Consider the following 17723-nt stretch of genomic DNA (forward strand, 5'->3'; position numbering starts at 1 on the left):
CCATGAAATTAAAAGACGCTTACTCCTTGGAAGGAAAGTTATGACCAACCTAGACAGCATATTAAAAAGCAGAGACATTACTTTGCCAACAAAGGTCCGTCTAGTCAAAGCTATGTTTTTTCCAGTAGTCATGTTTAGATGTGAGAGTTGGACTATAAAGGAAGCTGAGCACTGAATAACTGATGCTTTTGAACTGTGGTGTTGGAGAAGACTCTTGAGAGTCCCTTGGACTGCAAGGAGATCCAACCAGTCCACCCGAAAGGAAATCAGTCCTGAATGTTTATTGAAAGGACTGATGCTGAAACTAAAACTGCAATACTTTGGCCACCTCATGCAAAGAACTGACTCATTGGAAAAGACCCTGATGCTGGGAAAGACTGAATGCAGGAGGAGAAGGGGATGACAGAGGATGAGATGGTTGGATGGGATCACCGACTCGATGGACATGAGTTTGAGTAAACTCCAGGAGTTGGTGATAGACAGGGAGGCCTGGAATGCTGCAGTCCATGGGGTGCAAAGAGTCGGACATGACTGAGTGACTGAACTAAAAAAAAAAAAAAATCACCTTTTGAAAAAAAACCAGTGAAATTTATTTGAATATTTTATTTTACCCAATATAATCAAAATAGTGTCATTTTAATAAATGACAAGTATTAACATGCAGTTATAAGATAGTACATAAAAAGAATAAGTCTTCAAAATCTGGTGTTTACTGTATATTTTAACACATCTCAACTTGGCTCCATAGCCACTGGTGGCTATTGCATTGGACAGTGAAGTTCTCATTAACTGCCAGAGGCTTCTAAAAACATCCTCTCTTGAAGGGGGATATACTGAGCATTGATCACTCATCCACTTAAAGGCAAACCATGAACTGAGCATGCTCCATAAGCCAGAGTTTTGATTACATAAGCCTTTGAAGACCAATACAAATACACTGATATTAAAAAATTCTGACATTGTCAAAGCCTCTCCCCAAACAACATCCTGGCTCAGGGGATTATATTTATTCACAGTTATACTATGTAAGCCAATTTTAAGAAAAAAGTCAACTTTCTGCAGTATTAATGGTAAAAACATACCTTTGAAGAATTCTGTTGACTTAATCAGCCAATGTGAGTTTTTATCAGTGACAATTTGGATAGCTCTGTAGTACCAACACTCTTTGGGCTTCTCTGATGTCTCAGTGGGTAAAAAATCTGCCTGCAGTGCAGGAGAAACGGGTTCGATCCCTGGGTTGGGAAGATCCTCTGCAGGAGGCATGGCAACCCATTTCAGTATTTCTGCCTGAAAAATCCCATGGACAGAGGAGCCTGGTGGGCTACAGTCCAGAGGGTCGCGAAGAGCTGGACACGACTAAGCACACAGCACATCAACACTCTTTACCAAGGTCGATCATTTTAATTAGAAATTGACCAGAAGGAAACAAGGCGAGCTCAGCCGACCTCCCACCTCATGCACAGTGAAGACGGGCTGCCTATGACCCCTCCACTGGGTACTAATCGCAGATGCCCCTCACCTTCCTAAAGGAGCCAACGGCAGGTGTGACCAGCACGAGGCGCACCGTGGTGCACACGGGGAACAGAAGGCCTAGACTGCACCTTATTTCAGAATTCCCAACGAATAATGCATTTCATTTGCAGAAAAATGGTCTGGAGGCCGTATCCTTTTCCGTGGTTCACAGACAAGAGATTCTGGACTCTGAACCTCTCAGGATCCTCCAGACACACCTTTTCAAGCCTCCTGTTGTAATTGAAGCTGATTCCAAGCTGAGACAGCTGTCCATGGAGTAGAACAGAGATTATTCACAGAATTCACTCCTCTAAGGCACCTTCTCAGTCCTTTAGGCAGAGGACAGTCTGCACCTGGCCCTTCCTGACACGGGTTTAATTATAATTCTGGTGGGCAGTCATTTAACTCAAAGAAGATTTGAAGCTTTACTCCTCACTTTTCCCAGTTAAAGGGCCCAGAGGGCAGGGACTATCCCTTGCCCATCTCTGATGCTCAGCACAGCTGTCTGTAGTAAATCCTCACAGTCAATCATAAGAATCTTTTTTAAAAAAATTAATAACAGGGGGACTTCCCTCGTGGCTCAGTGGTGAAGAATCCACCTGCCACTGCAGGAGACGTGGGTTCGATCCCTGGTCCGGGAAGATCCCACATGCCGTGGCGCAACCAAGCCCGTGGCTACAACTATTGAGGCTTTGCTCTAATGCCTGCGAGATGCAGCTATTGAAGCCTGAGTGCCTAGGGCCTACCTCCGCAACAAGAGAAGCCACTGCAATGGGAAGCCCACACACCATAATTAGAGAGTGGCCCCCACACACCAGAGCTAGAGAAAACCTCATGCAGCAACAAAGACCCAGCACAGTCAAAAACAATAAATAACGAAATCAATAATGAATCAATAAAAAACAATAAATAATGAAATCAAGAATTTTTAAAAATTAATAAAAGAAATAAAGTCTACTCCAATTGGGCTAAAGATCCTGTCAGTTTCATATCCTCTTTCTCAAGGGTACCAAAGAACTTTTTTTAAATTTTGAAATATTATTTTCTTCCATGTTGTTACCTGGATGGTTAATCCTAAAAGTCATTTAATCCCAGTAGCTCTTACTCCTTAATTAGGAACCCTAACCCTAACCCTCTCTGTTTAACCATCTAATTATTTCTCTATCTTTATACATTTCTAACCTGGGCTTCCACTCAGATTCTGAAATCATTAGAATCTAAAGAGGAATTAGGAGAAGGCAATGGCACCCCACTCCAGTGCTCTTGCCTGGAAAATCCCATGGACGAAGGACCCTGGTAGGCTGCAGTCCATGGGGTCACAAAGAGTCGGACACAACTGAGCAACTTCACTTTCACTTTTCACTTTCATGCATTGGAGAAGGAAACGGCAACCCACTCCAGTGTTCTTGCCTGGAGAATCCCAGGGACGGCGGAGCCTGGTGGGCTGCCGTCTATGGGGTCGCACAGAGTCGGACACGACTGAAGTGACTTAGCAGCAGCAGCAAAGAGGAATTAGGAGTGAATGCTTCTCTTAAAATCACTACAAATAGCCCCCATGTGGGATCACCAGCCTCTCCCTGAGGCCTTCACAAGAAGGGAGGGCAGCCCATTCTCACTTTATTTTAAACAACACTGTCAAAGGCTGTCCATGTGAATCCCTCAAGCATGTAACTGAGCGTTTCCACCTCTGTGCTCCTGGGGTCTGTACCAGGCGCTCTGAACAGGGAGCTGAGAACTTCACCTCACTTTTCAGCCCTCTTGTGCCTCAACTTCTTGTGGTGGTCCAGTTTCTTGAGCTTCTCTATGTCCCTCCTAAATCCCACAGCTCAGGATAGAGTACAATATACCACGCCTCCCCATCACTGCCACTGAAGAGTCAGGTTGTGTTTCCTCTGCGCTGGGTACCACAATTCTAAAAGGAGAACGTCACTGCGGGGCATCCTCTAGTAGCAGGTTCTATAGTACCACTTCCCAACAAGCCAAGGGGGGCTTCCTCTGACCTGTCCTCTGAGTTTCAAGGGCAAGCCCCTGGGCATGGAATTATGTCAGTTTCAGAAAAGGCAGAGGAACCAGAGATCAAATTGCCAACATCCGCGGGATCATCGAAAAAGCAAGAGAGTTTGAGAAAAACATCTATTTCTGCTTTATTGACTACGCCAAAGCCTTTGACTGTGTGGATCACAATAAACTGTGGAAAATTCTGAAAGAGATGGGAATACCAGATCACCTGACCTGCCTCTTGAGAAACATGTATGCAGGTCAGGAAGCCAACAGTTAGAACTGGACATGGAAAACCAGACTGGTTCCAAATACGAAAAGGAGTACATCAAGGCTGTATATTGTCACCCTGCTTATTTAACTTATATGCAGAGTACATCATGAGAAACGCTGGGCTGGAGGAAGCACAAGTTGGAATCAAGATTGCCAGGAGAAATATCAATAACTTCAGATATGCAGATGACACCACCCTTATGGCAGAAAGTGAAGAGGAACTAAAGAGCCTCTTGATGAAAGTGAAAGAGGAGAGTGAAAAAGTTGGCTTAAAGCTCAACATTCAGAAAACTAAGATCATGGCATCTGGTCCCATCATTTCATGGCAAATAGATGGGGAAACAGTGGAAACAGTGGCTGACTTTATTTTTCTGGGCTCCAAAATCACTGCAAATGGTGATTGCAGCCATGAAATTAAAAGACGCTTACTCCTTGGAAGGAAAGTTATGACCAACCTAGACAGCATATTAAAAGGCAGAGACATTACTTTGCCAAGAAAGGTCCGTCTAGTCAAGGCTATGGTGTTTCCGTGGTCATGTATGGATGTGAGAGTTGGACCATAAAGAAAGCTGAGCACTGAAGAATTGATGCTTTTGAACTGAGGTGTTGGAGAAGACTATTGAGAGTCCCTTGGACTGCAAGGAGATCCAACCAGTCCATCCTGAAGGAGATCAGTCCTGAGTGTTCATTGGAAGGACTGATGTTGAAGCTGAAACTGCAATACTTTGCCTTCCTGATGCGAAGAGCTGACTCATTTGAAAAGATCCTGATGCTGGGAGGGATTGAGGGCAGGAGAAGAAGGGGACGACAGAGGGTGAGATGGTCGGATGGCATCACTGACTCAATGGACATGGGTTTGGGTGGACTCCAGGAGTTGGTGATGGACAGGGAGGCCTAGCGTGCTGCGGTTCATGGGGTTGCAGAGAGTCGGACACGACTGAGCGACTGAACTGAACTGAACTAAACCCCCAGTGTGGTCCTTTACAACTTTAAACTCAACTCACATCCTGACTACCAATTGGCTAAGGCCATCTCGGTATTTCAAGTATCATTTCTCACATGTGTATCACTGCTTTCTCAATATTTTTGAAAAGATCTATGTGACTAATACACAGGCCTTACTATGCGCTGTTTGAACATGTTACATGCCAACTCTTTAATCCTCACAATGACCTTATGAAGGACACTCTGATGTTACCTCTGCTTTACAGATAGGGAAACTGAGGCATAGGGCAATTAAGTAACTTGCCTAAGGTCAGAGTTCCCAAGGGGCACAGTTCAGTCTTGAACCCAGGCTGACTCTAGAGACTACTGTAATTACTGTGTTATCAGCCTTATGATCTTTATTTTTAGGCACCTTTTCATCAAGCCATACTTAAACAGGTGAAAAGGCGTAATTCTCTCACTTGCAAATGAGAAGCTGAAATCAAGTAAAACTGAAGCTCCAAGAATAACTGAGAATGTCTACCCTAGAAACCACCCCCACTGCATATACACCCAAGGCAGCAAGCAGACAGGGCCAGCGCACGTGCTAAAACTGAAGGGTGGGAGGGCTGTGTTATTATCCCCACGGACTTTGTGACCTTGGAGCCCTATGGATTTAATCCTTTGTGTTTCAAAAGCCTCCTGACAGCCATCTGAGAGAAATGCATGAAAAGCTTCCTTTAGGAAACACCTCTCTGTGATTAGATCCAGGCAAAACATTTACAGTGCTAATAATCTATACACCTGAGAACAAAGTCCACGTGCGGCTCTGCTCAACTAGCTACCGCTTTCTCCCAGCCTCACCTCCACACACCTGCAAGCACGTCCTCACCCCCAAAGTCTGCCTGCCTAACTCCATCTCTTCCTCCAAAACTCAGTTCAAAAATCACTTCCTGTGAGAAGCCTTCCCTGATGCCTCCCAAAGAGCATGTTGGGGTTCCCTCTCCCCATCCTTTCCTGGATTCAAAGCTCAGTTCTGCCACTTTCTGTGTGACCTTGGGCAAGTTACTGCTCTCTGCCTCAGTTTTGCCAACTGTAAAATGGGACTAATAAAGGTAGCTTTTCCCTAGAGTTGTAAGTATTAAATGAGGATGTGGAGAACAGTAACCAGCACATGGTGAGAGTTCTGAAAGTGCTAGGTCAGGTCCTGTTACTATGCGAATTCTACTGTGATCAATAAAATACAAATTTAAAGTGTTCCTGAGTCCTCATAGCAACTTTTATATATGAATTTATAATTAAAGGGACAACTACTGTCCGTGGTGAATCACACACTTTTGATGTGCAAATTGGATCTTTATTCTGAAAAAGGTTGTAAAGCACCGACCTAGGGTTAAATCCTTAGGAAATTGCCTATAATGACAATGATGATGTGGTTATCTTCTGGTTAGATGTATATCTAGATTTCCAGAGCCTCTCACTGCGCTGGGCTATGGTTATTTAATGGAATATTAAGTGGACAGCCTGCTACATCCAGATTGTTATAGAGGCTCCTGAGGACGGTTATGATTCATGATTATACTTCCATTTGTCATGCCCCAGAGCACCCGAGAGACTCATTAGTGGCAGATTTCCGAGTAAGATCCAACATTTTTCACTTTTAAGATTCCAAAAGTGCCTTCCTAGATCTACTGTGTAAGGCAGGGAGAGATGTTTATTACATCCCATGCCCCCAGTGCATGCTTAGTCACTCAGTCGTGTCTGACTCTTTGCAACCCCAGAGACTGCAACACATAGGCTCCCTCTGTCCCTGAGGATTCTTCAGGCAAGAATACTGGAGTGAACTGTCTCCTCCAGGGGCTCTTCCCAACCCAGGGATCGAACCCAGGTCTCCCGCACGGCAGGGGGATTCTTTACCATCTGAACGACCAGGGAAGCCCAAGAATACTGGAGTGGGTGGCCTATCCCTCCTCCAGGGGATCTTCCCAACCCAGAAATCGACCTGGAGTTTCCTGCATTGCAGGCAGATTCTTTACCAGTTGAGCTCCCAGGGAGGCCCCAAGCCTCCAGTAGTTGGGACAAAAAAGGCCTAGAAAGAGAGTTTCCTAGCCACTAAATGACAACTGGGAAGAAAAGCCTCCCCCTCTGAATCCCAGCTCCATGGCATCAGTGTGAGTAAAACTGAGCCCCCCATTCTATTTTGTTTTATCCATTTTCCCCCTTGATTCGTACTAGCATGTTTTGGTATTTAAGAAACACTTTCGTCAATGCAACCTGACAATACAATGGCCAGACATGTGAAATCACCTTCTGTTATACAGACTTCTAGAGAGAAGAGAGATTCAGAATGAACAGTTACTGCGCTGCTAAGGAGGACATCTGAACCTGGCTCCATCAAAACAGCTAAAGGTCCCCCATTAGTAAATAACCAGACACTCAAGGCTGTTCCCCAAACTCAGAAGCGGGCGGTTTGGGTCAGGCTCTCAGAAAACAAAGCTGCTGCCTTACCCCAAAGCCGCTGTGTTCATCATTTCATCACAGCAAGGATAAAGAGAAAGAGGATGCTTTGAGGTGATGGCTCAAGTTCTGAGGTTTTGGATCATTTTTACCAAGCTTCTGGGTGGATGCTAGAAAGTCAGTCCTGGAACACAAACATTTCACAGACTCCCATAAACTGGCTCTGTCCAGTCCAGCAAAGCAGAGTAAGAATTCCAGGGATGGGATGAGGTTGTTGCCTTAAGGAGAAAGCCCCTCAGCCTACAAAGAAATGTATCAGCTTCTTTCCCTTGGGCCTTAACCACATTTTGCTGAGAATCAGAAGTGCCAATTTCTGGGCCACAGGCTGATGAGGGCCCTGGAATCTGCATTTTAAAAATCAGCAGGATGACTCTTCTGCTCATTGGAACATGAGAACCACTGCCTTACAACTAGACTCCTGGTGATAAAAGCACTACGAAGACACAGACATATGTCACGATCCATGCATTACCAATAACACAGCAAGAGGCGTAGCCGCAGAGTGTGTGTGCACACAGCTGCAAGTGTTTTACATGTTATCACTTCATCCTCACAACAACCATAAGAGCAGGTCCCGTCGTTAGTCCTGTTTCATAGATAACAAAGCTGAGGTCACAGAGATTAGGTGATTTGCTTAAGGTCTCACGGCTAGTAAGTGGAGGGGGAGAGTCTGAACTCTGTCCAGTTCCAGAGGGCTCACATTCTAGAGACTGACTCTAGGGCTGGGGGTCCAGAAAAGCCCAACCTCTCCACTGAAACCCAGAGATAAAAGTGAATGGAACTGCGAGAGCAGCACTGACATATATAAACTATCATGTGTAAAACGACAGCTAGTGGGAAGCTGCTGCTTAGCTCAGGGAGCTCAGCTCGGGGCTCTGTGATGACCTAGAGGGGTGGGGTTGTGGGGGGCACGAGAGGGAGGCTCAAGACGGAGGGGATATGTGTGTACTTATAGCTGATTCACACTGCTGTACAGTAGAGACCCGCACAACACTGTAAAGCAATTATACTTCAATTACAGATAAAAAATAAAGACAAATAAAATTAACAGCTAAAAAAAAAAAAAAAAGAATGGATCAGCATTGAGGAGCCAAAGGGCCACCAAAGGAGAGTTTGGATGAGTATCCCTAGAACTTGGAGGTGAACTGGCAAGCATTCTATTGGGGTCATGCTCTGCAGACAGCGAGGTCCCTGGAGGTGGGTGCCAGGCATGCCAGCGTGGCAGGGCCCTGTGCTCCACGAACAGCCGCACTGCTGAGCCTCGTGGCAGCCTGAAGTCAGCTCACACTGGCCAACAGACCTGCAGGGCAGGACGTCAGCCTCGGCCTTTTCTGTCTTCTTAAAAAGGGAGCTCCTTTTATTTCTGACTACAGTATTAAAAATGCTCACTGTAGACAGGATAGGAAAAAACAGGAAAGTACAAAGGAAATTACAATCAGCTATATTCCTATTCAGTTCAGTTCAGCTGCTCAGTCGTATTTGACTCTGCGATCCCATGGACTACAGCATATCAGACTTCTCTTTATATCACCAACTCCTGGAGCTTACTCAAACTCATGTCCATCGAATCAGTATCATCCTCTGTTGTCCCCTTCCCCTCCTACCCTCAATTTTTCCCAGCATCAGGGTCTTTTCCAATGAGTTGGTTCTTCGCATCAGGTGGCCAAAGTATTGGAGTTTCAGCTTCAGCATCAGTCCTTCCAATGAATATTCAGGACTGATTTCCTTTAAGATTGACTTGTTTGATTTCCTTGCAGTCCAAGGGACTCTCAAGAGTCTTCTCCAATACCACAGTTCAAAAGCATCAATTCTTCGGCGCTCAGCTTTCTTTATAGTCCAACTCTCACATCCATACATGACTACTGGAAAAAACATAGCTTTGACTAGATGGACCTTTGTTGGCAAAGTAACATCTCTGCTTTTTAATATGCTGTCTAGGTTTGTCATAGCTCTTCTTCCAAGGAGCAGGCGTCTTTTAATTTCATGGCTGCAGTCACCATGTGCAGTGATCTTGGAGCCCAAGAAAATAAAGTCTGTCACTGTTTCCATTGCTTCCCCATCTATTTGCCATGAAGTGATCTTCATTTCCTGAATGCTGAGTTTTAAGCCAGCTTTTTCACTCTCCTCTTTCACTTCCATCAAAAGGCTCTTTAGTTCCTCAGAGATAATTAATGCTAATACTATATGATGCTTGCCTTTTATTTTTGCATCTGTGTGTACAGTGTATAAAATTGAGATGTTATATTCAATTTTATATATACCTTTTTCTATTTATTTACATGATATATTATATTCAATTTTATATAAAACTTTTTCTCCCATATCATTAAATATTCTTCATCAGCATGATTTTAAAGGGCTTTTATTTAAAATCTAATCACCTGTCCCATAACTAGTTCCCTCTTGCTGACATTTAAATTGGCTGTATTTTACTAGAGTGGATAATAACTTAACATCACTGGTTAATTTCTGTAAAATAGATGGCTAAAAGCGTAATTGTTGGATCACAAGGCATGGACAATTGTAAGGTTCTTACAAATACTAAGGAATCAAATTCCCCATTAATATTAAACTCTTTCCCAGAAAGTCAACAGGCATACTCATAAACAATATACAAAGCTGCCTCACCTCACACACACCAGCACTCGGTGTTGCCATGCTCACAAATATGCCAATTTGACAGATTAAAATATAATAGTATGTCTATCTTTCCCAGTAGAGCATAATGTTTTTGAGAACAGAGATTTTGTTTTCATCAAGGTCTGGCACATAGTAAGTGCTCAGTAAGTCTTTGCTGATTCAATGAATGATTCAAGGAATCGGTCTGGACCAGGAATGCTGGTCTTTGCCTCCTCCAGGTCGCCTGAGGTCTCTGCCCTGTCCAAGGCCTACCCTGCTCTTTGGCATCTGGTTATCTGCAGCCTTCCCCCACCCCCACCCCCAACCCTGCCACAGCTGCTGGGCGACCACTCGGACCAAAGAGGACACACTGATCCAATTCTCTCTCGAGGCTCTGAGCTAAGAGGTGCAGAGATGGGGTGAGCTGGCATCAGGACGATCTTTATTGTAGGTACAGAGTAAATGGCCACAGACTGTGGGGCCTGACCACTACTACTACTGTGGTTCTCTGCAGGCTGGCTCTTTTGGCTGATGTGTGGTTAGATTCTGTTCCTGCTATACAAGGTGCCTGCCAGAAGATGCCCTTTATGCCAGCTTCACAGATGACAACCACAGCCCAGAAGAGTGATCAATCAGATCGAAAACCAGCTCGGCATCACAAGCCAAACTCAGCAAGAAGCAATTTATTAAAGAAAAGAAAAAGTACACAGTTTGGCACTTGGATTAAAAATGGGAAGTCTGAATATAGTAGAGGCAGGTGTTTTCTTCAAAGAAATCCATATGGTGGATAACCTGCTCTGTGTTTATGATTTTCTTTGGGACATAAAAATCATCAACATCACTGGCCTGACTCTATGCCCTCTGATGGCAGGGCTCATATTGACTTCTCATGTGTATCTCCAGGGCCTAGCACAATGCCTGGTAGAAGGTAGTACTTAATAAGTGGGTGCTAAGTAAAAGTCAAGAGCTAAAAAGTAGGAGAATAGTAGGCTTCTACAGGCCTTGATTTTTAGAAATTCAGGAGTTGTGTCACTCACTTTGGTTTTTCAAAGCTGGTAGATGTTCACTTATCTGAGCTCAACTTAAACCATGGCCTTGATTTACCCAATCCATCCTCTCCATTCCTTTGTTAAAACATCTATACCAACGTCCTCAGCATGCAAAAGCTCAATCATTTGGCTACACTAGTTCACCACCCATTTCTGTTTTTAACAGATATTTATTTACCAAGACGACGCATGTGTTTGTTCCCAAACCTGCTCATGTCAATCGCACTCATTACTGTATTTACATAACTACATATTACATATACTAATGAAATATCTATGCATAAGGAAAGAGCTGTTGTTTTTATTACAAGTGCAGTGTTTTGGAAAGACTTGATAAAGGTGAAAAGTATTGCTGTCAATTTAGGGGTGAACAAGATAGCTATGAAAGACCAGGTGTGGAGGGGAATATACAGGTCTGCAAAGTTTTAAGGCACTTACTCTGCAAGTGTCTGAATTCTTACACTGAAGAAACCAAATATGGAAATTATTAAGGATTCAATATGGGTGCAGCTTACACAACTAAACAAATGCAGAATGCCAATATATAAATCCATGAGCAACCAAAAGAGTATCATGAGACATTATCCGACTTTCCTTCATGTAATGCACTCTGAAATTTTCTGGACTGAGTTCTTCAATCTCATTTTTAGAAAATGTTGGTTGTGACCCACTAGAGTGATTTTGTGACTCACGGTTTGAAAAGACACTGCCTTAATCCAGCTCCTTAACTTTATCCAGGGGGGAACTGGGGTTACAGATGTCACACAGCTAGTGAGTCAGAATTATGATCCTGGATTCCACATTCTGTGGTGTGTCTACTACTCTGAGCAACTTGCCTTCTGATCTAGCACAGTTCCTTCTGCAAAAAGTAGAAGGTAAAATGAGGAATTGTGTGACAAGCAAAAATCCTAGAAAGGAAAGGAGAAACAAGCCCTCTTTCTCTCCTGAGGCTCCACGCTCCTCTAAGCGTCCTCTGCAGCGAGCTAGTCCCCACACCCACGGCTGTCTGTGTTTTTAGCCCCTAACAAAGTCATACCAAGTCTCTTGTGCTACAGACACATATTTGGAACCGTGAACCTTGTACCTGGGCAGAACACGTGAGCTTTCTAATTTTAGAATGACTTCAGCCCCACGTGGGAAAACTCCAGACAATGGAACGGGGAAGCAGTTTGCAGTTCTGAAAAGCTTTTGTTAGGTGAGGTGAGCAATAACTAGATCCCTGGCTTGCTGGCTGACCCATGTTCTACCTGTTTTCCAAACAAAGTACTGTCTTCAAAGACTGCTCCCTATAATCTGATTTGCCCTCCCTCCACACCCCCAGCCCAAACTTGCCCTTCTTAACAGTTAAACCCAAAGTCCCCACCAAATCTGACCACCGTCTCTCCATGCAAGCTGATAAGAGGGACCATCCCTATGAATGACACCACCAAGAATGTTCCATGGTCTTTCATCATCGCCTTTGAAAAGTCTCCCAGGTGCTAAGTTAAGTAAGGTTTCCAACACTGCCTGGTTCCAGGTGGGTGTCAATAGACACAGGCTAGAGGAAGGAGCAGAAATTCAGAGGTTTAAAGAGCCACCCTGAGCACCCAGGGATTAGGCAAAGAACAGAAGGAGCTTGGCTCCCAGGTGTCTGAGCAAGGCCCTCACCACACCCCTGGATCATTAGAATGAGTCTCATGAAAATATGAGAACCAGATGGGCAGCCTGGGAACGAGGCAACACCGTGCAGGGTTAAGCAAGCAGCCACCCAACAACTTAATCAGGGTGCATTCCGTCCCCAGTCAGGGGCATTAAAAGGTGCCTTTGAAGACAGGCCGTAACTCTTTCCTCACGAAGGGTGTAAGGTTCTAAGCTGTAGGTGCTGCCATCCTCACCTTGCCTCCAGCTAATGTTTCTCTGCAAGCTTTATGAACTGACAACCAACCAGATACAAATTTTCTGTCCTGGCCTGCAGACTACTGACTTCTTAGAGCAATGATTTTCTAAATCACACACTAAGCAGTCAGCTGTGGTTGCCGTCTGCCACTGCAAGGCTCTCATTGTGGGGTCACCTTTGTGGTGGAGACAAGGACAGAGAAGTTGTCCAGCAACTATAATATAGCCTCTGTGTGTGTGTGTGTGTGCATGCATGCACGCATGCATGCACACTCAGTTGTTCAGTCACATCTGACTCTTTGCGACCCCATGGACTGTAGCTCACCAGACCCTTCTGACTGTGGAGTTTTCCAGGTGAGAGTACTGGAGTAGGTTGCCATTTCCTACTCCAGAGGATCTTCCCAACCCAGGGACTGAATACAAGTCTCTTGTGTCTCCTGCATTGGCAGGTGGACTTTTTTACCACTGCACCACCTGGAAAGCCCATAATGTTAGAACCTGAGTGTAAAAGAGCGTCTGGCTCCGAGACAGTGAGACACATGGCAGGCACACCACCACCAGTGTGTCTGAGGCTCACGGCAAGCGTCACCAACTGACCGCTGCCATACATTCCTAACATCACTTTGCCAACAAAGGTCCATCTAGTCAAAGCTGTGGTTTTTCCAGTGGTCATGTATGGATGTGAGAGTTGGACCATAAAGAAAGCTGAGTGCCAAAGAATTGATGCTTTTGAACTGTGGTATTGGAGAAGACTCTTGAGAGTCCCTTGGACTGCAAGGAGATCCCACCAGTCAATCCTAAAGGAAATCCATCCTGAATATTCATTGGAAGGACTGATACTGAAGCTGAAACTCCAATACTTTGGCCATGTGATGTGAACAACTGACTCACTGGAAAAGACCCTGATGCTGGGAAAGACTGAAGGCAGGAGGAGAAGGGGACGACAGAGGATGAGATGGTTGGATGGCATCACCTACTCAATGGATGTGAGTTTGAGTAAGCTCCAGGAGTTGGTGATGGACAGGGAAGCCTTGTGTGCTGCAGTCCATGGGGTCACAAAGAATCGGACATGACTGAGCAACTGAACTGAACTGATACTTTGAAGGCTGCCTTCTAAATCCTCACCAAAGCTTTCTAAGCAGTCTCCATCAATACATCACAGTGGTCATGTGAAAAACTTCACAGGTTATTCCTAAGTCAAGGCCAACATCCAAACAGGAACCAGATGAATAACTTGCCTGAGGACACGGCAGAACTGAGACCAGATGGGTCTAACACGCAGGGCTCCCAACCTCCAGCCTAAGGCATATATCCCTTCAATGTCCCACCCGAAGTAAGTGTCTGAGAAGCATTTCTGATGATGATAATGCCAGTTTCCATGCCTCTGGCATCATCTACCCTCTACATTTGGGGGTTTATAAAAAGGAAGATTGAAAGAAACCAATGAAACCTCAAACAAGAAAGCCAAGAGCAACTATGAAGTCATGAGACCATGGAACTTTTTGGGGGGGGAAAGCACAAGAATGCCACATGGGATCAGCCCCTGTTCCTTCAAGCTCATATTCCACTTTGATTGGCATGTGGAGTTTGCAATTTTCTGTTTATGTTGCTCCATCAAAATGTTAGAACTTAATTCTGAGTAAGCCTGCAGTCCTTTGTTCCAGCACCACCAATCAGGAATGTGCCAAAACCTTGTGTGTTCATTGCTGTTTCTCATTGCCATTAACCCTCAGAGTGAAGAGGTCTGCATATTTAAACCACGGGTGAAGCTTTTGTACCTTCTGTCCTAAAATTACCCATCTTCACACCTAGATAGTTTCAGTAAATGAGCCCACCAACCTCCAGAGCACAAGGGTTAGGAGGGACTCAGATGTGAAAGTCAGTCACCCAGTATATAAAGGAACACATTTCACAAAAGCAGCATTGACCTGAAAGGGAATACAAGTAGAAAGCAAAATATGAAAACATCAAAGGCAATGTGAATTAAATAAAATGCCACAAATATTAGTTCAGCGTCATCTACCCTCCATATTTAAGAATCTAATAAAAAAGAATTACTATTGCTTTTGTTGGTGTAACTGAACTATGGTTTCATTTTAAAAGTTTTTATCTGTTAGATTCAAGTAATAGTCACAAGAAAAATGGATTATGTTTTAAACTATACCAACAAAGAGCAAACTCAAAAAGGTGAGAAAATAGATGAAAGAAAAATGGCAAAGAGATGCTAGTTGTTGAAGTTGGGTGATGGATACATGGGGATTGATTTTGCTCTTATTTCTCCTTTCCTATGTATGACGATTTCTATTATAAACATTAACAAATAGTTTTACTTGCTGAATTAGCCAATAGTTAAACACACATATATTCCAATGCTAGTGCAGTGAGTGTGGCTGGTGAGGTCTCCAGTTTGAGCTGTACCCACAATAAGATTTCAGCCATGTCGGAAGAGGACAGAGGTGGGGTGGGGTGGGCAAGGCCTACAAGGGCCTGGGGAGTCTTCCAGGAGACGGGAAGGTCACCCTAAGGGACCTTAGGGTGCTTTCCCTTAGGAAGGTCACCCTAAGGGAAAGAAAGTTGAGCAAACAATCCTGATTTTAGTCACAAAGCCCTAGCCCTTGGACAAGCGGCTCTGACATGATCACCATTTGGACTTATCTGCTAACTAACCCAGCTCTCTCTGGATTCACATCTTGGTCCAGCAGGGCAGGGCAGAGAGCAAGCAAACATGGAAAGACCTATTCCATTAACCTCTCTGGGGCACAAGTACCGCAGCTGCGTAACCCATCAAACAGGGAGCAGTGTAAGAGGCCAGACTGGGGGCCCCCCTCCCCCTCCAACGTATCACCAGCCCACACCAAGATCTCAGGGCCCCCCGGACACTAGAAGGTGTGGCACGACCCCAGCTCCCACCCACCACACTGGGCCCCAGAGCAGCACTCAGCCAGTCACAGGGTCGTGTGCAAAAGGGCAGGCCACACTTACTGCTTCCTGAACCTACGTGGTCATGGGGAGAGCACGTCCAGTGTCAACCTGAGACTGTCTCACAGAAGCAAGCCCAGAAAAGAAACATGGAACAGAGGTCGATCATGACCGCAGCAAGCATAGTCATTTTCTGGATAAATATCACAGGGTTTCCCACGTCTACCCAGAAGAGCCTAGGAAACCCCAAAGGGCCTCATGCCAGGCCCTAAGGATACTGGCTCAGGTACAAAATCCCCTAGGCCTTTCCTGTGTGAATGGATGGAATGGGAGTAGGGGGTAAGATAACCGTCTCCCTGGGGGTAGCATCAGCCTCTGCCATCACCACAAACCATCACCTACAAGTGACTCAGAGGAGAACCCTGCTGTTGGCCTACCAGGTCCTACAGTGAGGACCACGATGGGCTGGGGATGTACCCGGAGGGTAAATGCATCCCAGGATGAGGGCTGGGTCAATTGTGAAAATAGCGTGGGTCACAAAACTATTCCCTCCGCCCTGTATATGCACATCTGAGCCCTATGTGATGGGGGAAGTAGTTGAAAAGTGAAAGAACTACTTCTTGGAAACTCTAGTAGACCCTGGACTCCCAAAGCACTGCTTTGGAATGGACGGGCATTTCCACCCCCAGTCCCAATGAAGCATAACACACAGGACAAGAGGCAGTTTCTTCCATGGCATCATGGGTCACCAAGTGGCTCAGACACCTTAACGGTTCAAGTGCATCAAGGATAACAGCTACAGGCGGAGACTGTGGGGTTGCAGAAGCACTGGTATCCAGTGGGAGCAGCAGCAGCGTCTACTATGTTTGGACAGGAAGCTTTGGAAGAGAAGAGCTAAGTACCAGGAACACTGTGTGGTGGTTTGAGGATATATGAATACAGATCACCACCTCCTGCCCTGGCGCCTCCCTGAAATAACTAGGGAGATGCAGCTGGGGCCACTGCAGTAACAGATGGGAACATTCTCTATGTCAACCAGCGAACAGAGAAACTGGCAGACTGGTGCACTGCTGACATAAAAACCAGCTCAATTCATTTGGAAAGCTACTTAGCAATTTGTTACAAGGGTCGTAAATATATACTCTTGCTCCTGGAGCTATGTCCCAAGGAAAGAATCCAAAAGAAGGAAATAGTTTCTAGTCATCAAGAGGGAGCATTATAATTTAAACTGAAGACAACAAAAATATCCCATGGGAAAAGCCTAATTGTATCACCCTCTAATTGTAAAGCCTAAATTGTATCATCTAAAGCCTAATTGTATCATCACTTGAATGAAACATTATGACATTTTAAAAGGATAAATTTCAAGACATTCTAGCCACATGGAAAAAAGCACAATTCCAACCCTGAATTTAAAAAGCAGGAACCCAAATCACTTCCTCACCACGACTAATTGTATAAAAATATTAGTGCATATGGACAAATGCTAAAAGCCGTGCGCAAACATCACAGGGGGCGCTTTTGTGAGCCTCTGCCCATGAGTAGTTTGCCGCCAACGTTTCCCTTTCCAATCTGTTGACCCAGGATCTCATAAATGCAACAAAGGAAATGCAACTACAAATGTCCAAAGAGAAACTGGAAAATATTAATAACTAAACAAAGATTCCCAGGCAGAAGGAGACAAGAGGGTTTAGGAATCTGGGTTCTTCTTTAGATGGATTACGAGGCTCAGCTTGCCAGCACCCTCGCCCACAGTGACTGTTCAGAGCTGGGAGACGGTGCACCCTCAGCGAGCAGGGAACAGTCGCTGTGGGTCCACAGTTAAGACCTCCCAGGAGCACTCCCTAGGCCCTGGGACAACGTGCAGGGGGCAGACGCATGGGAGCTCAGCAGGCAGGAGCCCCCGGGGAAGCTTGTAGCAGAGGCTCCCATCCATTCATACACTACCCCACATGGAGGGGACGGGATGGGACTCACCACTCAGGGAGGATGTGCTGTTCTCCAGGGCCTGGCACACAGCCAAGAAAATACCTGTGA

General features: G+C 45.1%; 1 protein-coding gene across 2 annotated transcripts in view; it reads right to left on the bottom strand.

Moving 5' to 3' along the window:
• Positions 1-17723, bottom strand: part of TGFA (transforming growth factor alpha) — a 109786-nt gene that overhangs the window by 56937 nt on the left and 35126 nt on the right. For both annotated transcript variants that reach the window (XM_043918323.1, XM_043918322.1), the window contains exon 2: positions 17664-17717. In XM_043918323.1, the coding sequence (XP_043774258.1) occupies positions 17664-17717 (54 nt within the window). The remainder of the gene's footprint in view (positions 1-17663; positions 17718-17723) is intronic.

Source organism: Cervus elaphus, chromosome 11, assembly GCF_910594005.1.
Source record: "Cervus elaphus chromosome 11, mCerEla1.1, whole genome shotgun sequence".
NCBI classification, from domain to species: domain Eukaryota; kingdom Metazoa; phylum Chordata; class Mammalia; order Artiodactyla; family Cervidae; genus Cervus; species Cervus elaphus.